The 26,008-nt window shown below is 39.5% G+C and overlaps 1 protein-coding gene across 5 annotated transcripts in view; it reads left to right on the forward strand.

Moving 5' to 3' along the window:
* csf1rb (colony stimulating factor 1 receptor, b) overlaps window positions 1-26,008 on the forward strand; it is an 81,865-nt gene that overhangs the window by 38,587 nt on the left and 17,270 nt on the right. For all 5 annotated transcript variants that reach the window (XM_051677948.1, XM_051677949.1, XM_051677950.1 and 2 more), the window contains one exon: window positions 16,779-16,941. In XM_051677948.1, the coding sequence (XP_051533908.1) occupies window positions 16,779-16,941 (163 nt within the window). The remainder of the gene's footprint in view (window positions 1-16,778; window positions 16,942-26,008) is intronic.

The raw sequence follows: 26,008 nt of genomic DNA on the forward strand, positions 1-26,008 counted from the left end.
TCAGCCTGGAGCTTCAGCGCTGCTGCTTCCTGTTCCTGGCGGGAGATGCTTGCTTCACTCAGCTTTGCCTGGCCGAGGAGGTTATGGGCCAGTGACCCGACGATCTTGGCCAGCTCTTTGTGGCTGTAGTCCTGTGTCGGATCGTGGGCCATCAAGGTGCTCAGGTTGTCATCTAGCTGTTCCCGGCTCATGTTCTGCAGGTCCCCGGCGGCTTCGGGAATAAGGGTGCTAGTCAGGGCACTCAGCCAGGTCTCTAGTCGATCCCAGTGGGCATCAGGGCTGGATGATCGAGACATGTTGGCTCACTGGTGAAGAGAGAGAGGGAGAGAGAGAGAGGGAGAGAGGGAGAGAGGGGGAGGGACAGCACACAGGCCAATGCAAGTTCTTATAGCGTTAGCAGGCTACAATTATAGTAATTTTTATGTTCTATGCTCGGTCTGTTTGATGGATACAAACAGTTAACGGAGGGTAGACTTGGCACCTGTTTTCTCAGCCGTGAATGGCAAGGTGAGTCTAATTGTTGTGGGGCACCGGAAAGGATCTAACAAAAGATTGTTGACGGCGTGATCATCTAAAGACTTTGGCACCTTGGGTCGTCAATCTATTACTCGGCTTTCTCTGATGATTCTCAAAGGTTCGGTCTCTTAAAGGTTGAGGAGAAACCTGATTTTGGGGTTTCGCTAGTTGGAAGGGTCAGTATTCTATGGGTTAGGCTTAGTGATGGATCAAGATGATCCAGTCGGGATCCCATGGCAGCTCACTGTGATCCGCCGTGGGGGCCACCGTCGCTTCACCAACTAAGCACTAGAGGGAGTGTTACCTATAGGTGCACACAAATGGCTAGAATACAGAGATTAATTTTACATTTAAATTCAAACACTGTTTGAACTAAATTTAAAAGTGGGTGGCTAAGGCAAGAGAGAAAGAGGCCTGCATAATACAGAATGATAATAATAATAAAAAATAAAAAAAATATTAAAAATAAAAAAAAAAATTAAAAATTACAAAAAAAATTACAAAAAAAAAAAAATAAAAATTTTAAATTAAATTTTTTTTTTAAAATAAAAAAATAAAATTTAAAAATTAAAATAAGAAAATAAAAGGAGAAAAATAAAAGTTATGATAATAAATTAAATTAAAACAAACCAAGGAAGAATTGGAATAAGTTTTTTAAATGCAATGACAGGGCTAACCAAGGAAAACCCACCTACTGAGAATGGCCACAAGGTGGCGTGGGTGAGCCACCCAAGGTTCAGAGGAAAACAAAAGGGTAGAGGTGAAATTTGAGAAGTGCTAGACACTTAACTAAACTGCCCTCTAGTGTTAATCAAAGGTACTGTGATTAAATCTGAGCGCGTCTAGTGTGATTGCTCTCGCTCTAGCGGCTGATTTACTGCAACGATCACAAGTACAATGCAATTTGATCCGAACCGAATTTTAGTTTGTGCAAATTAACTGCACAAAGGTGTGTGGCAGGGTTTCTTCGCTGCCTGTTACACAATAACAATTATAACAACAGGATTTCTTCGCTGTTATTACACAAATTATCAATTATAACAACAGGATTTCTTCGCTGTTGTTACACAAATAATCAATTATAACAACAGGATTTCTTCGCTGTTATTACACAAATTATCAATTATGAACGACAGGATTTCTTCGCTGCCTGTTACACAATAACAATTATAACAACAGGATTTCTTCGCTGTTATTACACAAAATGATCAATTATGAACGACAGGATTTCTTCACTGCCTGTTACACAATAACAATTATAACAACAGGATTTCTTCGCTGTTATTACACAAATTATCAATTATGAACGAACAGGGTTTCTTCGCTGTTATTACACAAATTATCAATTATGAACGACAGGATTTCTTCGCTGCTTGTTACACAATAACAATTATAACAACAGGATTTCTTCGCTGTTATTACACAAATTATCAATTATAACAACAGGATTTCTTCGCTGTTATTACACAAATAATCAATTATAACAACAGGATTTCTTCGCTGTTATTACACAAATTATCAATTATGAACGACAGGATTTCTTCGCTGCCTGTTACACAATAACAATTATAACAACAGGATTTCTTCGCTGTTATTACACAAATTATCAATTATGAAAGACAAGATTTCTTCGCTGCCTGTTACACAATAACAATTATAACAACAGGATTTCTTCGCTGTTATTACACAAATTATCAATTATGAACGACAGGATTTCTTCGCTGTTGTTACACAAATTATCACTTGATCAAGGGTTTTAAAACTCTCATTTACATACCAATTAGATATGATTAGATTTGAATTAGGCACCCATTCGTACGTTAATGGTTAACCCGAGAGAGTCACGATCATCTAGTTGAATGAAATTTGCAACACAAATAACTTCAGTCTAGCGATACAATCACCTAAGGCCTTTAAAAGATGATAAGAGGAGCATCGCTCAAATCCATCTTTATCGCAATGAAGGAAGTTTTCTTCGTTCCAACAGGCGATTTTGATAATATTAAAATGTACTGCAAAGAGGTTTCTTCGTCTTTACAGAACGATTTTTAATATTATGAACTGCAGTTTACTTTTACAATTACAATTAACAGTGACTAAATGTTAGACAAATAGAGGCTGTTAAAAATACAGTACTGGAGGTGGCTTTAACCATCCAATCAAAAGAGTGAGTCCGCGTTGCGGCTTGTCTCACTCTGAGCGCGCATAATACAAAAACACAAATAAATTGATACTGAGTTTTGTCACAAACAAAGTTTGAATGTGCCCGCGGTTCTCCACCATTAATATATGTAGCAAATTAGCTTAAAAGGGAATTATTTATAATTAATTATAACTGCTTATAATTAATAATAAATATTTAGATTAGAACTTAGAATTAACTGTAGCAGAATCGATATTACAATTACTTGATCTGTCCGTCCAGCGAGCAGACAATATAATTATCAACTCTTGGAATATTACTTTCCTGGCCAAGGAGCAATAGCCTTCCTACTTATACAGTGTTAGCAGTAGTTTAGCATGTAGCAAGGAGCAACATTCAGTGACTTTGAATTGTGAGAGGAACACAGAGACAATCAATTGTGAATATAAGGGATTTAATAAATGAAACTATAACTAACATACAAACAAACTAAGCAAAACATACATATATAGAATGAAGGAAAGTAAGGAAAAGAGAGAGAGAAGAGCAGAGAATGGCAGTATTTCACGTCAGTTAACCACAACCTAAATGAGAATCATCAGAGGCACAATTCACCTTAAAAGGGGTTCAAACTTAAACGCGCATCTAATCAGTTGTAAATGGTTACTTGCATTGGTTTGTTGCTGAATAAGAGTCTTGATGTGGTAGACGAGGTTCTCGACGATTTCTTTAGGAGTGAGTTGAAGAAGTCCACAGGAAATCCACAAAGTTACTTGAAGGTAAACACTGCCAGAAGGTTAAACTCAAGAGGAGAGTTTTTGGAGTGTGTTGGTCTCAAGAAGAAGAGTTTTGAGCAATGATTAGTCTGCGTTCTGGAGTTTTACTAGTTCATTGCCGCACACATTTTGTGGGTGGAGTGGCCAATCAGAGGCATGCATTTTGAGTGGGAGAGACATCCTTTGTCTCCGTTTATGGCCCATTCGCATTTTATTGCTGATCTGGACCGCTAGTGCAGCTTTTAATTCAAAACATAGTAAGAATTGTTCGATGCATTTCACGATCACATGGTGTACATTATTGTGTGAGAAATAAAGGGAAGATCATTTTGATACCAAGAAGGTAACCTCCAGACGATATTAAAGCAGAGATACACTCATACACTTGAATATAGGCATTTAACGTCCAACTAATACAAGTAAAGGGTTTTAACTAAGTTAATATGATAGGGGAATATACATACAACACATGCATATAGCAGATACATTTATAACTGCTTACTATGGCCTAAAATAGAGAAAATGTCTTTAGGTGTGTGTGTGACGTGTATTGGAATTACTGGAGACAGACAACTGCTCTGGTGCCTAGCATGGGGGTCACCCATTATGGTGTGAGAAATAAAGAGAAGATCATTTTGATACCAAGAAGGTAACCTCCAGATGATATTAAAGCAGAGATACACTCATACACTTGAATATATGCGTTTAACGTCTAACTAATACAAGTAAAGGGTTTTAACCAAGTTAATATAATAGGGGAATATACATACAACACATGCATATAGCAGATACATTTATAACTGCTTACTATGGCCTAAATTGAGAAAATGTCTTTAGGTGTGTGTGTGACGTGTATTGGAATTACTGGAGACAGATAACTGCTCTGGTGCCTGGCACGGGGGGGGGTCACCCCCCTTTCTGTGGAATGTGTTTGAAGCTTGATGGAGACACTTCAGAGGAGACCTGTTTTAGCATCCTTTTGATAGTGATAAAGACCATCTGCAATTTAGCACCCATATAAATGTAAACACGGAGGCCAGGTCAGTAATTTATATGCAAATGTCAAAAGGCTAAAAGGTTTTTTTTCAACAAAGTGTAATTAGCCATCACTGATCTTACACAGACGTTACAACCGTGACCCACAATAGCCACATCCTTGTTATCATCTCCCATTACCAAACATGCAGCTCAATAGACCTTTTTCACAGACTGTTCAATATATAAAAAATCCATTCACAATTTAGCATCGTCAGTGTCTTGGCGTGATGTCGCTCACATTTGGTACCTGTAACATGAATCCCCTAGGTGGAGTATTTCAAATTCTAGAGCATGCATTTTTCAAACAATCCAAAATAGCTGACTTCCTGTTGGGCAGAACTTATGACTGTCAGTGCGAAAGTTGTCCGGCTTTATGAGATCTATATATGAACCAATTTTGGTGACTGTAGGTGAAAATGGGGGTGCTACAGAGCCCCCCATACATGCCCATTTTCAAGGGGGCACTACAGAGCCACCCCTGCACGCACCCCTACAACTTTGCCCAGCCCTAATGGCCGACGGCTCTGATGTGTGTGCAAACTTTCAAGAGTTTTCACGCAAGTTATGTACCCCAAAAGTACTGAAAACCTTAAAAAGAATCATAATAATAATCCTTAGAAGAACAATAGGGCCTCTGCACTTTCAGTGCTTGGACCCTAATTAGCAGGGAACAAAGTGCACAGTGAGCTAAGGGTCTAAATAGCACAACAGATTTTCAAATGATAAAATCACATTAAAGTCGAACACAAATATTCTCAGTCACTGACTGCAACATAGTAGGCCTTTTTATAACCAATGGAAAATGCGTAATTCTTCCAGGGCAGGTTTACATTTCTGTGAGGCAGCGAATGCTCATATTGTCATGTGAGTTACTGCTGCGGTTTATTAGCCTCTTCTTGATGGTTTGATTTTTCGATGATTTGGCATTGAACTTGTTCTATTATTGTTTGATTTTAGTTTGGTTCACAAGAGCAAAAGGGGAAAAAAGCTTTGGCTCACCTTTTATCAAGCACATAATAAAAGATAGATGCAGCGCAATGAATGATGAAACAGAACACATGTCTTGAGATGCATTTATAAATATTGAAGTTCCATTTAAAATGTTAAAAAAAATGCGGCGGTCCTGCGCGGGACACTGAAAAAAGCGAGATGCGGCACAATGATCAAAGACGTCCGTCCAGTGCGTTTACATAGAAAAACAATTGAAAAACAGTGCAGACGCATGTGTGAACAGCCCCAAACTCACCTACTTGAAACAAAAAATGACCCAAATCTGGCCCAAAAGCCAAAATCCAAACGTTTGTCAGGAATTGTCAGACTTAGATGAGGTTAAAGACCTCTACACATAGCCTAGAATAACCGAATAGTAATCTAGGTATTTGAATACAGGCGCGTCTAACAGTTAACCGAATTCCGACTATCTGTGCACATCCCTATTAATAATGCATGATTTTAATTTGGTTCATAATTCAGAAGTACATATAATTGGCCATGTAAGACATTGCTCATATTTTTCACTGTAATAAGTCCTACAAAGTTTTTCAAACTTTTCTTCTATTTGAAAAATCTGCCAAGCGTCCTGTAGAGCGTATAAGGTGAACATATTCACGTAAAAAGTGCCATGCAGTATAATTATAGCCTAATATATAGGCTATATATATATATATATATATATATATATATATATATATATATATATATATATATATATATATATATATATATATACAGTTGAAGTCAGAAGTTAACATACACCTTAGCCAAATACATTTTTTATTACAATTCCTGACATTTAATCGTAGAAAATATTCCCTGTCTTAGGTCAGTTAGGATCACTACTTTGTTTTAAGAATATGAAATGTCAGAATAATAGTAGAGAGAATTATTTATTTCAGCTTTTATTTCTTTCATCACATTCCCAGTGGGTTAGAAGTTTACATACACTTTGTTAGTATTTGGTAGCATTGTCTTTAAATTGTTTAACTTGGGTCAAACGTTTTGGGTAGCCTTCCACAAGATTCTCACAATAAGTTGCTGGAATTTTGGCCCATTCCTCCAGGCAAAACTGGTGTAAATGAGTCAGGTTTGTAGGCCTCCTTGCTCGCACATGCTTTTTCAGTTCTGCCCACAAATTTTCTATCGGATTGAGGTCAGGGCTTTGTGATGGCCACTCCAATACCTTGACTTTGTTGTCCTTAAGCCATTTTGCCACAACTTTGGAGGTCACTGTCCATTTGGAAGACCCATTTGCGACAAGCTTTTACTTCATGGCTGATGTCTTGAGATGTTGCTTCAATATATCCACATCATTTTCCTTCCTCATGATGCCATCTATTTTGTGAAGTGCACCATTCCCTCCTGCAGCAAAGCACCCCCACAACATGATGCTGCCACCCCCATGTTTCACAGTTGGGATGATGTTCTTTGGCTTGCAAGCCTCACCCTTTTTCCTCCAAACATGTTAGATGAGTGCTCAAGAATCATCTGTATGTCAAGCCAGAAAAATGTGAGTTTCACGCCACTAAGGTGCAATTCTTGGCCACATGCAAATGTATCCCAACAAGGTCAAGGCAGTCTGAGTGGCCCACTCCCACCTCAGTCAAGGAGGTCCAGCGGTTTCTCGGCTTCGCAAATTTTTATTTAAAATTCATCAAGAATTTCAGTTCTGTGGCAAAACCTCACTCAACACTCACCAAGGCAAGTAACACCCGTTTTCAGTGGAACCCTGAAGCCGAGGTCGCCTTCACCAATGTCATGTATTTATCTGTAATTCCAGTGTTGTCCACTAAATGTCCCTAGTTCTCGTTTTTTCCCTTTGTGTCTTGTTTTCCCGCCATTTCTGTTAATCATGTCATTTATGTTACCGGTGTCTTGTTATGTACTGTGTATTTAAGTTGCCTCGGTTCCCTTGTTTGTCACTTTGTTTTTGAATGTGCCAGCCTTCAGTTCCTAGTGTTGCTCTTTTGCCTACCTTGTTTCTACGTGGATTGTATTCTGAGTTTCTGTTGGATTTAGTAGATTTTTGGATATTTCTTTCCCTTGTGGATTATACTCTGTGAACATTTGCTTTTTTGTTCTCTACTTTGGATTTTCCTCTGTGCTTTTGCTGACTCTCTTTTTTGGAACATTTGAATTTTTCATGAAACTTTTGGATTAATTTTTACATGCTGTGTCCATCTCCCTTTCCGGGTCCACTTAACTGCTCCATAGCTCAATGGAAAGTCAGTTCCACTCCTGCACCGGAAACCCAAGTTTGAGTCTGGCTTGTGACAACTTGTCTACCAGTTTCCTCCAGCATCTTCACAAGGTCCTTTGCTGTTATTCTGGGATTGATTTTCACTTTTCACACCAAACTACGTTCATCTCTTGGAGACAGAATGTGTCTCCTTCCTGAGCGGTATGATGGCTGCATGGTCCCATGGTGTTTGATGCCGGCACGTCAAGCTCCTGGATAGTGACGAAGAGTTCACATTTTCCTCAGAAGAAGAGCGGGACTCTGACGATGAATGTTTTTTGCATTCAAAATGCAAAGGTAGTGTAGGTCTAAGTTTTTAAGTAAAGTCTTTATGTAAAGAAAATGTATAGTCAGATTACTTCTTTTAACTTAAACTTGATTTTGTGAATAAGCTACAAACAATACATTCAATCATTAAGTCTCCTCACATTCATTCTCTCTCAGGGGAGGGGTCTTTGTCTCCTCAGGTGGGAATCACATCAATATTCATGATCCTCCATGCCTCCTTGCATATGGCCTTTCTAACACTAAAAGTGTCTTACAAAAGTTAAATGACTATATTGTTTTGTATGAATGAGTGATCAGGATGGTTTTCACATCATTTTGTAGCAAAAACTCTAGGCTACAAGATTCTCAAAAGTCTTGTGAACAAATGTTTAGTATGTGTTATATGGCCTTATTTCAGTGACTTAAAATATTTGTTTTTTCAAAAACCATGCATAAACATTATTTTCTCAAAGATACAAACATGTACATGTTGCTCACATATTACTGTAGCACAGTTTGTGCTGAATACAGTGTTATCAAACTTTAGCCATTAATATATTTTTAACCAACTGAAAAAAGCACAAATGTCAAGGCATGTCAAAACTTCTCCAGGGCCCAAAACACCCTCAGACCCCAGAGGGTTAAAGGCACAGTTAACTTGGTGAATGTAAACTTCTGACCCACTAGAATTGTGATATAGTCAATTAGAAGTGAAACAATCTGTATGTAAACAATTGTTGGAAAAATGACTCGTGTCATGCACAAAGTAGATGTCCTAAACGACTTGCCAAAACTATAGTTTGCTAATATGAAATCTGTGGAGTGGTTAAAAAATGAGTTTTAATGACTTCAACTTAAGTATATGTAAACTTCTGACTTCAACTGTATATACACAGGATGGCAAAAGGTCCGGCAGTTTATTATTTCTTCATTTATTTTATTGAGTTTACTTGCATGCAGACATATAAATTGTAGTGTACTATAGGTTCGGTTTGAATAATTTTGATTTGCTTTTGTGTCTTTTCAATAATCTCTTGATTATTTTAGTGTACTGCACCCAGAGGGGCTGAGCTCAGCGTGAGTCGCGTGGCAAAAATAGGCTCAACGGCGAAACTATCCGCTCACTGCCACGTCTGGGACGCTTCACCTCACACTCACGCTTGCTGTGTAAACGGTGTCATCTGTTAATATGGGTGCCGAAACGAAAATGCGCCGCTCACGCCTCGCTCACAGAGGATGTGTGAACCCGCCGTTAGGGGCAAGTGGGGCTGAGCCGCACCAGAGGTGACGCTTTTGTGCAAAATGTGCATTATCATGAATTTATTTTAAGAAATGATATAATGATATTTCCTCATCTTAATAATAATGTTTTTTAATGTCCATTATACAAGAAAAAAGTAGAAACTATTTCAATAAATTCTATTACTATTGCGGTCTGTTGTGCTAAAGACATTTAATTGTTCTCATTTGCTATGCATGGGGCTTGCCCATTGTCCTCAATGTTAATCAACAGAGATCTGGAGAACGTCAAGCACATGTGCAATGAGACTTTAATGATGGCCTCAGGGGCTCTTTTGACTTTGCCCCTGAGCCAATCAAATGCTTTGATCATATTTATGACAAGCTGTTGACATGAGCTTCGGAGATGACTGCTCTTGAGTGCAGACCTGCATAGTGAACTTCATTGGTAAATTTTAAGAGCTAAATTTATTCTTATTTGTTGCTGGTTGGATTAGTTAAAGCGCACCACTCATCATTTCAATGACTTGCATGCCATTGCTTTGAGGAGTCGTGTTGTTGATGCATTGATTTATTTTAGATTGCAATAACTGCTAAATATTCAGAGTCTGTTAGTTTTGATTAGTTTTGTTATGTTGTTCATGCGAGATAATACGCACAGCCTTTGATGACTTGCCCATTTATGGTTTTCTTTCACTATCGCTTGAGCATTATGACAAGGATGTGTATGTTTTAGTGGTGTTTTGTGCTGAGATTAAATTATTAGGGATGTTTGTGTGTGGCATCATGTTCAGGTGGTGCTAGAAAAAAAATCTTTATCCTTCACTCTCTGTAAAATTTCTGTCATGATCTATTTTTATCCTTCATACTAGTTTTCATTTTAAAAGTACTAGAGCTTCATTCAGGGGTGTAGCATCCATTCTATTGGCATATTCATGGCAGTAGGCTAATATGGTCGATTTTTTGACTCAATGTGCTTAAGTGTTCTGAAACCAAGAGTTCTGGGGAACGTTCTAGGGTGAAACTTCTACCTGTCAATCAACCGCTGCACTGAAACAAAACTTTGCCAGTTAAAGCGCATACATACCTGCACAAGTTTACAGAACTTTTTCATTGTCCCTGTGTGGAGGTGAGGGCGTGGTCGAGCGCCCGTCTGGGGAGAGAGAGAGAAAGCGGTAAGGACATCCATCTGAGATTAATTGTGACTAATTACCATTTCTACAGTGTGTTCACAGTGAGAACTGTGGGAGATAAAAGATAGCCTAGTCCACAGAAAGAGGGAGAGAAACCCACTAGAGACTGTGTGTTCTAAAGAGTGTTTTGTTTGAATGCTGAAAAGCCAACCTTGATGTGTGTATAATGAAAAGCCACTTTGTTGTAAGCTGAAAAGTGATTGCTACATAACAAGAATTAAAAAGTTGTCTCACGTGGACTGTGGAAACCGACTCCCGCTTCCTCCTTAACCGCCATACAATGAACTTTGTTACACCCTGATTTGAACATAAAGTGCCACATGAGAAGCACATCTCTGAAGCTCAGTTAATACAGTTACTGCACTTAAATAACTGACAATTCTGCTCTGATACTGTATATATGGCTGAAATGATGTGCCACTTTTTTCTCACTTTCTTTTTGTTATTATGCATTTTTGCGCTTTGTTATCATGCATTGATGTATGCAGTAATTAAATCGGAGACCCTCTAGGCCTCTTCTCAAAATCCAAACACAAAAGAGACACATAAAACCAGGTGTTGATGGTGCCTGTTAATAAGTTTGGGCATAAGTAAAAGAAACAAGTTCAGGCAGCGGTGGCTCAGCAGTTAAGGCTTTGGGTTACTGACCAGAAGGTTGGGGGTTCAAGCCCCACCACCAAGATGTGACTGTTGGGCCCTTGAACTAGGCCTTTGACCCTATCTCCAGGGGTGCTGTATCATGGCTGACCCTGTGCTCTGACACAAGCTTAGCTGGGATATGTGAAAAAAAGAATTTCACTGTATATGTGCAAATGTATAATGTGTGACAAAATAAAGGCTTCTTAACTCATCGTAATACCAGGGAATAAACAGGGCACATGCATACAGCGGGAATGTGAGAAACAGAGTCAAAGTCAAAACTGGTGCACTAGGTTGAAATGTTTTTCTTGTTTCTTTTTTTTTTTATGTCAGGTTGACAGACAGCATTTGGAATTATCTGTCAATGTTTCAAAAATCTGTAAAATCGGGTTTAGTTATTGTTTGTGCCCCACCTGAAATTATGACCCTGAGATGCCACTGCTTTATACAGCTCTGGGGGAAAAAAAAGAGACCACTCCAAATGTTCAGTTTCTCTGGATTTACTATTTATAGGTATGTGTTTGAGTAAAATGAACATTTTTGTTTTATTCTATAAACTACTGACAACATTTCTCCCAAATTCCAAATAAAAATATTGTAGCATTTATTTGCAGAAAATGACAACTGTTCAAAATAACAAAAAAGATGCAGTGTTTTCAGACCTAGAATAATGCAAAGAAAACAAGTTCATATTAATTTATAAACAACACAATACTAATGTTTTAACTTAGAAAGAGTTCAGAAATCAATATTTGGTGGAGTAACCCTTTCAATCACAGCTTTCCACCAGTCTTTCACATTGCTGTAGGGTGACTTTATACCACTCCTGGCTCAAACATTCAAGCAGGAATTCAACAGACACTGGAATGGAATTGCTGCCATACATGTAGAGATGCTGATTTAAAAAACATTTGGAGTAGTCTCTTAATTTTTTCCAGAGCTGTATATGTATATATTATACATATACAGTGTATATATATATATATATATCGACCCGCATTGTGACAGAATCTGGAAGAGTGAGAAACCAGACCAATGCTGCAGGGGGCACCAGGAACAATCGCATTAGGATTTGTACCGCTGCAAATGTGCCCAGTATGAACACCACCTAGGTCTATCTCCGACAGATTGACAAACACAATTGCAAAATGGATTACTATGGAATATAGGCCAGTAATAGGCTTATGTTCAAAGATATGGAAATAAAACAAAATAATGACTTCTAAAGCCACTTTTATATTGTATATTTAAAGGAATAGTTTACCCCAAATTTAAAATTCTCTCATCATTTACTCACCCTCTTGCCATCCTACACTATATTGCCAAAAGTATTCGCTCACCCATCCAAATAATTGAATTCAGGTGTTCCAATCACTTCCATGGCCACAGGTGTATAAAATGAAGCACCTAGGCATGCAGACTGCTTCTACAAATATTTGTGAAAGCATGGGCCGCTCTCAGGAGCTCAGTGAATTCCAGCGTGGTACTGTGATAGGATGCCACCTGTGCAACAAGTCCAGTCGTGAAATTTCCTCGCTACTAAATATTCCACAGTCAACTGTCAGTGGTATTATAACAAAGTGGAAGCGATTGGGAATGACAGCAACTCAGCCACGAAGTGGTAGGCCACGTAAAATGACAGAGTGGGGTCAGCTGATGCTGAGGCGCAGAGGTCGCCAACTTTCTGCAGAGTCAATCACTACAGACCTCCAAAGTTCATGTGGCCTTCAGATTAGCTCAAGAACAGTGCGTAGAGAGCTTCATGGAATGGGTTTCCATGGCCGAGCAGCTGCATCCAAGCCATACATCACCAAGTGCAATGCAAAGTGTCGGATGCAGTGGTGTAAAGCACGCCGCCACTGGACTCTAGAGCAGTGGAGATGCATTCTCTGGAGTGACGAATCACGCTTCTCCATCTGGCAATCTGATGGACGAGTCTGGGTTTGGTGGTTGCCAGGAGAACGGTACTTGTCTGACTGCATCGTGCCAACTGTGAAGTTTGGTGGAGGGGTGATTATGGTGTGGGGTTGTTTTTCAGGAGCTGGGCTTGGCCCCTTAGTTCCAGTGAAAGGAACTCTGAATGCTTCAGCATACCAAGAGATTTTGGACAATTCCAAGCTCCCAACTTTGTGGGAACAGTTTGGGGATGGCCCCATCCTGTTCCAACATGACTGCGCACCAGTGCACAAAGCAAGGTCCATAAAGACATGGATGAGCGAGTTTGGTGTGGAAGAACTTGACTGGCCTGCACAGAGTCCTGACCTCAACCCGACAGAGCACCTTTGGGATGAGATTATGGGATTAGATCAAAGACTGCGAGCCAGACCTTCTCGTCCAACATCAGTGTCTGACCTCACAAATGCGCTTCTGGAAGAATGGTCAAAAATTCCCATAAACACACTCCTAAACCTTGTGGAAAGCCTTCCCAGAAGAGTTGAAGCTGTTATAGCTGCAAAGGGTGGGCCGATGTCATATTAAACCCTATGGATTAAGAATGGGATATCAATTAAGTTCATATGCGTCTAAAGGCAGATGAGCGAATACTTTTGGCAATATAGTGTAGATGTGTAAGGCTCTGCCACCTGCAAGGCTCAAACCAGCAAGCTTAAACTTAACAGCCCTAAAGATTTAGTCACTTCACCACACCACCAAACTACTTAAAGACTATTTGTGTAATTTTTTTAGATGTTAGAAATCTTCCTCATATCCCAGCCTTACAGAATAGTTCACCTAAAAATGATGATTCTATCATCATTTACCCACCCTTATGCCGTCTCAAACTTGTATGTCTTTCTTTTGTTCATGGAACACAAAGATATTTGAATGGATATATGATGTCTGTTTGTCCATACAATGCAAGTGAAAGGAGACCAGGGGCTGTATGTATAAAACGTCTCAGAAATCATCTTAAGAATAGCCTTAAGCTTTGACTTAAGTGTCAAAAAATTCTTAGCAAAGAGTAGGACTTGTGTTAAAAGTAGGAGTTTTTATAAAGGTGCTAAAAGCAACTTTCAGCAAAGTCTAAGACTGATTCTTAAGTGTTGACTGAGGTGACACTTAAGTGTTGTGAAATAAGGACAACAATGATGTTGACCCAAAATGGCCACCCTCAAACACTGAATAAGCCAATAGTGAGCCTTCAAGGGTAATATGTCCCAGCTGGTATGACACCATTCATTCATTCATGATTTAATACAACACATTATAAAACAATGTTTTGATAATAGGTTATTTTCTGTTGATTAATTATTTGATTAATCAAATGAGAAGCCAAATTTAATTTCATGTATTTTAAACATTAGTCCACATATTGCTGAATGTTGTCATCAAACAATGTGTAAATTGAAGGCAACAAAAAATCAAAATGCAAAATCTTGCAATATAATCACATATGCATTTCATATGATGAAATGATAATAAAACAAACTGTTGTAATCCCATTGCAGCTACATGTAAGATTTCTGTTAAACATGGTTCCATTTTGGCAGAAATTTGACATTCAACATATCAGCAATATTTCATCATAGCACACCATTTGGTTGAGTGGCATTGGCGCACACTCCATGAAGTAAGCCTATTTTTTGTTTAATTTATTTATTTTTTGGCCTATTTGAAGTAATAATGACTCGCTTGATGTTTTGTATAAGTTGTTTTGCAAAACAATGGAAACTTGCATGATTTTGAGTTTATAATATTTAGAAATAAGAATAAATCAGTAAAATGTAAGTTATGAGCTAGGGTTAAACGTCTCTCAAGTACATTAAACTGCAGAAGGAATCTGCACCTGAAACCCCACACAAAACTATGAGCTTATTAATTGTTTTATATAGTGTTTGTGTTTGGGCTTTTTTAGATGTAGCTCTGTACCATTTTTTAAATGTCTTTTTTCCCATAGAAACACATTTTCACTACTGTAAAGTGGTGTCACTGACGGAGGTTGCAGCTAATCATAATTGAATTCATTGTTGATTATTTTCATCATTGATTTTGATAATTTAAGTGATATTTAGATTTTATTAATTAGTTGTTTCAGCCCTCTGAAAGTTTAGGTATGTAGCCCATCACATTTTTCAAATGCTTAATTCAAAACAATGAGTTTCAATGTATTAATGAAAAAATGTGCTGCAATTAAAAAATTATATTGGTGGAATTCATTTCCCTCAAATACAAAACCCATTTGCCCAAATTCCACTTTCATAAGTCCAACACATTGTTCCTTTGTTGTAGAGTGTGTTGTCTCCATGGAACACAGTCATTGTGCTACTCCTAACTAGGTTAGGATACCTCTCCAGCACTCTTAAACAATTTAGGAGCTGAGACCATGTCTTAACACTTATGAACTTTTATGAATCGCACTTATTCTTAAGTCAAGGAATAAGAGTAAAATGACATCATTTTTAGAATTTTGACACACTTAAGACTCAAATTTTACTCTAAGTGGCTTTATACATACGGCCCCAAATTTTCAAGCTCCAAAAAGGAAGCGTAAATGTAATCCATACTGCAGTGGTTTAATCCATGTTTTTCTAATTGATTCAATCGATTTTGGGTGAGAACAGACCAAAATATAACTAATCTTTCACAATAAATATTGCCATAGCAGTCTCCTTGGTGACAGTCTAACTATGACTGCGGCATAGGTCTGGGCTCTATAGCAGCTTCAATTGGCCAACAACCACCCATTTAGGCAGGAACAGCCATGTAACTGACATGTAAAACAACCAATAACAATTGGTTTTGTCATCAAGGGGTGTTTAGGGGTGGGGTTATCGAAGATATATCATACCATAATAATAGAAAAAATTATTTATATAATTGTGCGCGAAGCACAGCACAGAAAACCTCATTATAGAGAATTTCACAGACATAACTTAGTAAACAAAGCAGAAAATGTTCTGCTTTACTTTCTGCTATGTGCCTCAAATGAAACTCTGAATATCTTTAAAAAATTTGATGTCAATAACCTGGAAAACTTGGGCAAATTCCGTGATTATTTCGTCCTCAAAAGTGCTCATTCTCTCAACGCAGAACCTTGTGAACACAACCCCTCTTCCAGGCTGACTGATAAAATGTTCCGTGTGCTTCTACTCGTGGAACTACCATCGAACCAGCCAATCAGATTTGCGCTGAGTTGATCAAGAAGGCGTTATCCAGTGTTCTGTGTTACAAGCATCAGACAGTTAGAGAATGGACTGTGGGTGGTCTGAAAGCGTGCCATCTGAGGCTGAGACTACCTTGGCAATGATGATTTCAAGCTCGATTGCACTTCCTAGCGGTGGCAAGATTGGACTATAAGTCAACTAATATAACACAACTATAAGTTGTAGGTTGATTTCACCTAGTGTAATCGTTAACACTGCTCTGTGGCACTATTAGAATTCTTCTGTTTGTTGGCTCGCCAAGCCCGACAAAATGACATTAGCTTAGCAGGACTATCTGTTATGCAACCAATGTAAGATGGGGGAAGTAATATGGAGTCTCAACTGTTAGCTTTCTAAAGCTACCTTGATTATGTGTGTAGTCAGAGGGACTCATGAGCAGTAAACCTTTTATTTTGGGTATGTCATTTACCCCGTTCCGCACCAAAGTGAGGGTGCCAGGTAACAGGTTAAATGATTATTTATGCAAATCCGTTTGATGATGCTTGTGTCACAAAACATATTCACTTCAGCTTTAAAATTAAAAAAAGCCAAAGCAATTTGTACTATAATTTTGATTTTGGTCTGACATAGGCCCAATGCTGATGATAACAGAGTACTGCTGCCACGGTGACCTCCTCAACTTCTTGCGACAAAGAGCAGAAACATTTGTGAACACTGTTTTAGGTGTTCAAAGTTTCCCAAAGGATTTAAACCTCTACAAGAATGTAGCAGTTCAAAGGAGCTGTTCTACAAGGTATGTTCATCTCAATCTTCTGTCCCGTGTAAGACAATTAACAGACATATTTTTATTTTTATTTTTTATTAACAGTAAAAGTTATTTTCTGTTATTGTTATGTTGGCTTGAACTCATCATCCTTTTTTTTTATACTTAAGGCTTATTAGGGTTTTTAAAAAATCAAATATGTTCTTCATGTGGTAACATCCATATTAACTGGTTTTATTCCAAATCTGACTAAATTTTCCTGAGGTTACACCAACACATTTACACACCTATTAGTTTACACCAACAAAAGTCATTTTGGGGTATTAAATCAAGTTAAAATAGATTATTGAGGTAGCAGTTGCAGGTTACCACTTTTTTCAGTGCATGTGTTTGCAGTCTGTATAGCCAATAGACTTATGTGCAAACAAATAGTATGCATCTTGGATCACTTTCATTGATCTCTATGAAGTTTAATATCAGTAAGATATCTAGTCTAACCAAAGACATTATTATTTATTTTATTAAATTCAGTAATATTTAATCATTTTTGGCACCTCAACAAGATTACATAGAATTTCTGTGTTTGCCAGTATTTCCCCACTATTTTTACAAAAACAAACTCCTAGACATACTGTATTAGCGGACGTTTCTGCCTTAATTTAGCACTTTTGGACCAGACAGCTCCAGTAAAAAAGCAATAAATTTCAATTCTACTTAATAACAATTTATCTACGTGCTAGTTTGGGAAATGTGTAACGCCATAAATTAAATAACATATATGTTAAATAAGATCTCTAAAGTGTAAGTTGCAACATTATCGGGAAACCCACAATAACAAAAATGTTAACCTAAAAAGTGTACTTCACGTGGTAACATCTAAATTAACTGGTTTTATTCAGTTCAAAAATATTAGTTAACATGTCTAGATCAGTTTGAGTACACTATATTCAGTGTTGGGGAGTAACAGAATACATGTAACGGGAATACTTTCAATAAAAATTAATGGTGGATCATAATTTCTTTTTTAGTAGCTGACACTATGGGAACTGCTCCCAGGAGTGACGATCTCTGAAGCCCTTATGGGATCACACAGATCTCATTGGCAGATGGTCCCTGGTGCTCCGCCCCTTATGCATGCATCTAAACAGGAGCACAGCAACATTTTTGTCAGAATTTTTTGAGTAAAGGGAGGAGCCATCTCTGTCACATAACAGTGAGAATTCAGTAGTGCGAAAAGTTACACAGTGTCCCCCTCCTTTCAGGAAACAAGGTTACAGTCGTAAACGAGACATTCCCAATAAGGTTGGTCAGTTCGACGCTGCGTTGAAGCAAACAAAGAGCTGATCAGACAGTCTAGATTGACTCGTTCGGGCAATATGTACATGCCCAACGGCCTTACAGGACAAAGCATATGCAGTCTCTTAGCATCATCTGACTCAAACAGAGGAGGAGAGAATGCTTACAAGGTGACAACCTGAGCTCTGAATGGAGTGACCAACTCTTTGGCACATAACCTTCCCTGGGCTTGAGGACAGCTTTAGACAAGCCCGGTCTGAACTTTAAAGCTGGTGTCACACTAGTAGACTAGACTCTGAACAACTCGATTTAGGTGGGGAGTGTCACACTAAGTGACTGTTGTTGCTGATCTTTCCTTCCTAGTTGGTAAGCCTGTCACACTTACCAGTTAAAATAGGAGGGAAGATGTTACACTTAACGACTGCCTTTGACTTTTCTCAATGCTTCACTGTCATGCCCCATTTTTGCAGCCAATCTACCTCAAGCTTTTGAATACACAATATTTTTCAATATTACTCCAAGAGTCTGCAGCATCTGCAATGTTAGGTTGTTTTTTAAAGACATGTTCTATTGAGAACACATGGCAAAAAAAATAGCATCCTTTTCTTTCACACATTTATTGTCACACTGTGCAAAGATCTCAGCACCAGTGTGTAATCTGGTAGAAAGTCTCTTCAAAACTTTCAACTAACTACTCAAAAGTATATTATAGTACCATGAACTAAAATAAAACAAAAGTACAAACTTGTAAGGTATGCATATTTATACATATTATTATATAAATGGAAACTACAATATATTCATATAATCTTAAGCTGTATACAAATATAAAGCTTATGTTTACGTTATATGAAATAATATAAGACCCAAGTACTAAATGTAAAAGATTTTACACATTTATTGTCATGCTATGCAAAGATCTGGGCAGCAGAAGTTTTTTCTTTTAATGGTCTGTCATGATATTTATTGGTCTGTCAAAGAGCAGTAAGCTTCTTCTCAAAATGCACCGTCCATGAGCACTTTCCAGATGCCATGCTTTTTTTTTTTTTAGAGAAAACAAATTGCTACCATCCTTCAGGAAAAAACACTCTTTTATGCATGAACTGCAATCATTGTTCACTGCCTTGGTGATGTGTACCCGCCCACCCACAGCATGTGATAATTTCATACAAGCCTGATGTGTTTTTTTTTTTTCAGTTTTCAAGCCATTAACTGAACAGGGAGTCCCAACGGTCAAGTGATTAACACATCCCACTGAGAGACTAATGCGTGCCCCATCTCCCTCTGCCTGGCCGGTGATTATGTTAATGAAGCTAACACCTGAAAATAATTGGAAAAATCAGCTAGTGAGATGCCGGCTTAAGCAAGAGTCTTTGACCAACAAGGTCTGAAGGTTCCCAACACATTTGACTGAAGCCGAAGCGAGTAGCAGCAAAATCTTCAGGGAGAGTATGCATAAGCTTACCGTGTCTAGTGGCTCAAATGGGAAACCCATAAGCACATTCAATAGCATCACTTGGTCCCATATCAGAACGGTAGGGGGTGAGAGGACCTCAGTCGTGTAGCTCCACTTACTGACCAAACTACGTTTTTCCACTGACAAACCACCCAGAGGGTTGTGGCCTGTTGTTATGAGAACAATATACACTTTAAGCGTGGATGGAGTATGGTGCCGAGCACTGGCTGCGACAACCCCTGAGTTTCAGACAAGCCCCATTTAGGGGCCAGACATGAAGTTTCCACAGCTCCAGCTGGAAATGCCAGATCGTGCCTAGAGCTTGCGAGAGCAGATCCCTCTTCAAGGTAATTTCCCAAGGGGAAGCATCCAACAACTCTACCAGCTCTGTATAAACCAATGGCAGTCGGGCCACTCAAGCGCAACCAACCACATGGTTTACTTGTTTTCCCTAACCTTGCACAGCAGTTGGTGTAGAAGGTGAGGGCAAGTCTGCCCCAAAATTCAGGTGACCGGAGACATGCATCACAAATATATTGACAGCACATCAGATAGCCAACCATAGCCAACATCTGTCGAGATAGCAAACCCCTTAACAATTTATGTTCATCCAATTGACTTTGAGGCCCAAATGCTCCAAGTGCATAAGCAACAGGTCCCTGTGCTTGCACACCAGTTCCTCCGATTGTGTTAAAAGCAACCAATCATTGCGGTAACTCAAAAGATGGACACCACTCAGCCTCAGCAGAGGGACCGCTGTATCAACACATATGGTAAATGTGCGGCAAGCCAGGGACAAGCCGAAGGGCAGGACTTTGAACTGGTATGCAGTCCCCTCAAAGGTGAAGCTCAAGAATGGCCTGTGGCAAGGGGCTATTTTTACATGAAAGTACACATTTTTCAGGTTTATTGACATGAACCAGTCAAACAGATGGACATAAGACAAAATGTCTGAGTAACCATCTTGAATGGAGACTTTTTGAGTGTCCAGTTCAAGCACCTCAAGTCCAGTATGGGCCACAGCCCACCATCCTTCATGAAGCGGCCTTAACGTCACTCGACCATGCCACAACTAGAGGATATACTGAGATCTCCCCAGTTGAAGAGGTAGTTGCAGCCTATTTGTGCCCCTTCTCTTCCAGGCTGGCGTGGAATTCTAAGCTGCCATCCGTTCAAGCCATGTAAGCTTACGTCTACATTAGTAGGTAAGATTTACACTGCAGTAGGCAGGGCTGGTTCGGCTTTGCACATCATGCCGGTCTTGCAGGCCAGCCAAACTGACCTACTGAAGGACATGAATGAGAGCAGCCCAGAGCCTTATCAAGAGGTGCGTCACGCCACGGATTTGAAACTCTGGCCCACCAAATAACTGTCCAAGCCATTGGCAGATCTATGGGGAGCCTGGTGTCCATCAAGCGTCATATCTGGCTTATGTTGTCAGAGCTATGATCCAGTGTTTGAAGAGTTTCTAGCCAGAGGGTAGCATTACAGCAGCCGTGTCAACCCTATGGGTTTATTTCATATGAGGCCTCTCCAGGGTTGGGTCAACTCGAGAGTCCCTTCTCACATGTGGCGACACTTTCATTTACGTCATTAGTGATGAGCTGCTGCTTAGCCGCGCTAGCTATTTGCAGAACACCCATATACTCTCAGGAGGGCATTGCACTCTACCCAGTGGTCAGTTGCAAAGTTGTCACGAAGGACGCATCCAACACAGGCTGGGGAACCCTGTTTGACGGTTGTCTGGCTTTCAGCACCTAGACAAATAAATCACTTGGAACTGCTTGCAGTACTTTTAGCTCTGAGAGCTTTCCAGTCAGACATGCAGGGCTTTCATGTTCTCATTGGTACTGACAATACTGACATTGTGGCATACATAAATCGCCAAGGAGGGGTGCAGCTATTCCTGATGTTGGATCTCAATATGTGCAGTGCACGTCCCAGGTCACCTGAACTGACTTTCAGACTTTTTTTTTTGTGTCAGGGCATCAAATTAGGAGAGTAGAAACTTCATCCTCATGGTTAATAGCTGCACCCCTCCTTGGCGATTTATGTACGCCACAACGGCAGTATTGTCAGTACCAATGGGAACATGAAAGCCCTGCATGTCTATAACTTAAATATTTCTTTCCTCTCTTCCTAGATTTTGGCTGCGAAGGTGGGTTATTCTTTCTTATGTTATTAATAATAATAATAATAATAACAGTTGAAAGTATAAAAAAAAACATAGAATTCAACATTTCAGACAAACTAAAACAAATCAATTAAAATGAAAGAGTACAAAGATAAAATATAAAAAACAATTAAAAGAAATGTAGGGAAAACAAAAGTAAAAAGATACAAACTGAATACATTGATAATTAATAATAATAATAAAAAAAAACATAGATCAATCAAATGCTAGTTTAAAAAGATGTCTTCAAATGCTTTTTAAAAATGTAAATGCTTGATGCTTGTCTAATTTCAACTGGTAAAACTCATAATGGCTAAAAGTAGCTTCACTAGATATATTAAGATTTACATTACAGTATGTAAGAAATTCTGTATTGGAAGACCTCAAACTGTGAGTTGGAACATAATTTGATAAACAGTCAGAAATGTATGACGGTGCTCAGGCATTAAGTGCTTTAAAAACCATTAAAAGAACCTTAAAATCAATCCTGTACTAAACAGGTAGCCAATGTAAATTAGCTAAAATTTGTGTAATGTTATCTCTGTTTTTGGATCTTGTAAGAACTCTGGCTGCAGTCTATCTATACAACTCTTAGGTAAGCCAGTATAAAGTGCATTACAATAGTCAATACGAGAAAAAATAAAAGCATGAATAAATTTTTTCTCATCATCAAATGAAACAAAGGTCGAATTCGTGCTATATTTCTAAGATGATAAAAACAGGTCTTCTTAACATAATTTATATGAGACTTAAAATTCAGATCACAATCTAGAATGACACCAAGGTTCTTCACCTCTGTTTTTGACTGCAAAGCCAGAGTACCTAGTGTAGTTTCAGTTCTTTCCCTCTCATGTTTTGAATCAACAATAAGAATCTCTGTTTAATGTTCATTTAAATGCAAAAAGTTTGTGTTAATCCATAAAAGGATGTTGGACAAATATTCAGACAATCTCTTTAATGCTTCTATTTCATTGGGCTCTACACAGATATATAATTGAGTGTTGTCAGCATAAAAATGATAGTTTACCTCATATTCATGAATAATGTTACCCAACGGCAGCATATACAATGTAAATAAAAGTGGTCCAATAATTGACCCTTGTGGAACACCATATAGTATGTCATGTTTAGTAGAGGTACTGCCACCTAATATAATAAAATAATGCCTCCCAGTAATGTATGATCTGATCCTATTTAAGACAGTGCCTGAAAACCTTTGAGGTTCTCAAGTCTGTTAAGCAGAGTACTGTGATCTACAGTATTCAAGGCTCCACTTAGGTCCAAAAGGACTAGGACTGATGCATTCCTCTCATCAGTACTCAGTCTAAGATCATTCACAACTTTTAACAATGCCATTTCAGTGCAATGACTGTTTCTGAAGCCCGACTGATACTTCTCACACAAATTGTGTTTATCTAAAAAGTGATTGAGCTGTTTAAATAAAAACATTTCTAAAATCTTGCTTAAAAATGTTACATTTTAAATTGGTCTAAAATTATTGAGAACAGTAGGATCCAGGTTGCTTTACTTAAGAAGTGGTTGCACAACAGCACATTTAAGGGCATTTGGAAAATTACCAGTTTCTAAGGAGCAATTTACAATATCAAGACCATCATCAATCAGGCAGTCTGCGACTTCTTTAAAAGATGTTGTGGGAAAAGGGTCAAAAGAGCACGTAGAGCATTTTAATTGTGATATTATTTGCAAAAGCTGCTCTTTATTAATTGTCCTGAAGACGTTCATTGTAAATTGAGGTGGATTTTCTTTTTCTTCAGGTGCAATGTTACTACAGTGCATAATATTGGATCTGATATGAGCTATTTTCTGATTGAAAGATAAAGCAAATTCATCACAATTCATCATACAGGGGGCTAAAGTAAAGAGGTGTGGTAATTTAAAAGGTGATCTATAGTAGAAAAAAGCACTCTGGGATTGATACTCTTCTCATTAATAATCTTGGAATAAAATGTCTGCAGTTCAGAATGTACAGCATTGGTGTAGTACCGAATCTGATTAATTAAAATTGGCAGAAAACTAAATTAACTGTTCACCGCGAAGAGACGGTCCGCTCTGCGGCATTCTCTCTTAAAGTGACAAGTGCGCTCATTTCTCCAAGGCATTTCTTTAGTTAAACTTTTCTTTTTTCTTTTTACTGGAGCTATAGCATCTAGAATTGATTTAAACAAAATATTGAATCTATTAACTTTTTTATGTACGGTAAGCATTTCATTGTATATTGACTGACTTTGGCAATGTTTGTAAATATGGTTTAACATGAATGTGTTAAGATAACGTTTCTTAATTATTCTCTCTGTGGGGGCCTTTACATTATCGACTAAAATGTAAAAAAATAAGCAGTACTGATCTGAGACTGAAAAGTCAATTGTATCATTTACAACAATAGGAATTCCGTGTGAAATATCAAGATTTAATGTATGCCCTAGATTGTGTGTTGTTCCACTGATATTGTAATGAGTGACTGCTGAGATGAGACGGGAGACGCTGGATCTAAATGCAGGCTTTTAATGAAGATGTTAATAGTGAAACAAACAGACATGAACTCATAAAGCAACAAAAAAAAAACTGAAAAAGAAATGCAAAACCAGAGGGTATATATACACACACAAGGGCTAATGAGGGAATGGAAAACGGGTGAGAACAATGAGGAACAGATGGCAGTGATGAGGGCAGTGCATGATGGGAAACGTAATCCGGGGGAAACACTTCAAAATAAGAGTCATAGGAAACACAAGGGAGACAGATTGTAACATAACCCCCCCTTTAAGGGGCGACTCCTGGCACCCTAAAGATAGCTGAGGAGGGCAGGAAGATACAGGTGAGGAAGGGGACCCGGAAAATGACCAGGTGGCCAGGGAGGAGACCCCAGGGTAGAGACTGGGTCCGGAGGTCTGGGAGGCGGCCTCAGGGCAGGGACTGGGTCGGGGGGTCTGGGAGGCAGCTATAGGGCCGGGACTGGGTCAGGAGGCCTGGGGCGTGGCCACAGGGCTGGGACTGGGTCAGGAGGCCTGGGGGGTGGCCACAGTGCAGGGACTGAGTCAGGTGGTGGAGCCGCAGGAGGAGGGGCGGGTAGAGCCGCTTAAATAGGAGTCTCTGGAGGAGCGGGCGGAACTGCTGGAGGAGTCGTCTCTGGGGGAGGGGGTGGAACCACTGGAGGAGGAGCCTCTGGGGGAGAGGGCAGAGCCGTGGAAGTCTCTGAGGGCGGAGCCATGGAAGACTCTGAGGGCAGAGCCAGGACAGGCTTGACGAAGGCAGGCGGAGCCAGGAGAGGTTCGACGAAAGAAGGCAGAGGAGGCTCGAGGGGATAGGCCATGGAAGGCGGAACCCTGGGAGGCTCGAGGGGCGAAGCCATGGAAGGCAGTGCCCTGGGAGGCTCGAGGGGAGAAGCCATGGAAGGCGGAGCCGTGGGAGGCTCGACGAGAGCTGGCAGCGACTGGGAACAGACCTCCGTGGTCGTGAGCACTGGCAGCGACTGGGGAACGACCTCCGTGGTCGTGAGCGCTGGCAGCGACTGGGGAACGACCTCTGTGGTCGTGAGCGCTGGCAGCGAATGGGGAATGACCTCCGTGGTCGTGAGTGCTCGCAGCGACTGGGGAATGACCTCTGTGGTCGTGAGCACTGGCAGTGACTGGGGAATGACCACCGTGGTCGTGAGCATGGGCAGAGACTTGGGAGAAGGTGTCCCTTTCCTTCTCCTCCTTTTCCGGACAGCTGGGAGCGTAGTCACGGGAGCAGGCGAGGCCACAGGCATTGGCTCTGGGACAGTTGAAGCTACAGGCATGGGCGCTGGCTCTTTGGCCGTGGAGGGCTTGGAGCAAAGAGCCATGGATGGCTTGGAGCAAGGAGCCATGGAGGGCTTGGATTTATATATATATATACACACACAAGGGCTAACGAGGGAATGGAAAACAGGTGAGAACAATGGGGAACAGATGGCAGTGATGAGGGCAGTGCATGATGGGAAACGTTGTGCGGGGGAAACACTTCAAAATAAGAGTCCTAGGAAACACGAGGGAGACAGACTGTGACAGATTTGTAAAAAATAATATCAATCGAGTTTAAAAGTTGTACAAATTCTGCTGCTTTGCAGTCAGTGCAGTCATCAACATGAATATTAAAATCACCAATAATAAGAATCTTGTCTTAATTAGTGA

This window comes from Myxocyprinus asiaticus, chromosome 38 (genome assembly GCF_019703515.2).
Source record: "Myxocyprinus asiaticus isolate MX2 ecotype Aquarium Trade chromosome 38, UBuf_Myxa_2, whole genome shotgun sequence".
Taxonomy (NCBI): Eukaryota; Metazoa; Chordata; class Actinopteri; order Cypriniformes; family Catostomidae; genus Myxocyprinus; species Myxocyprinus asiaticus.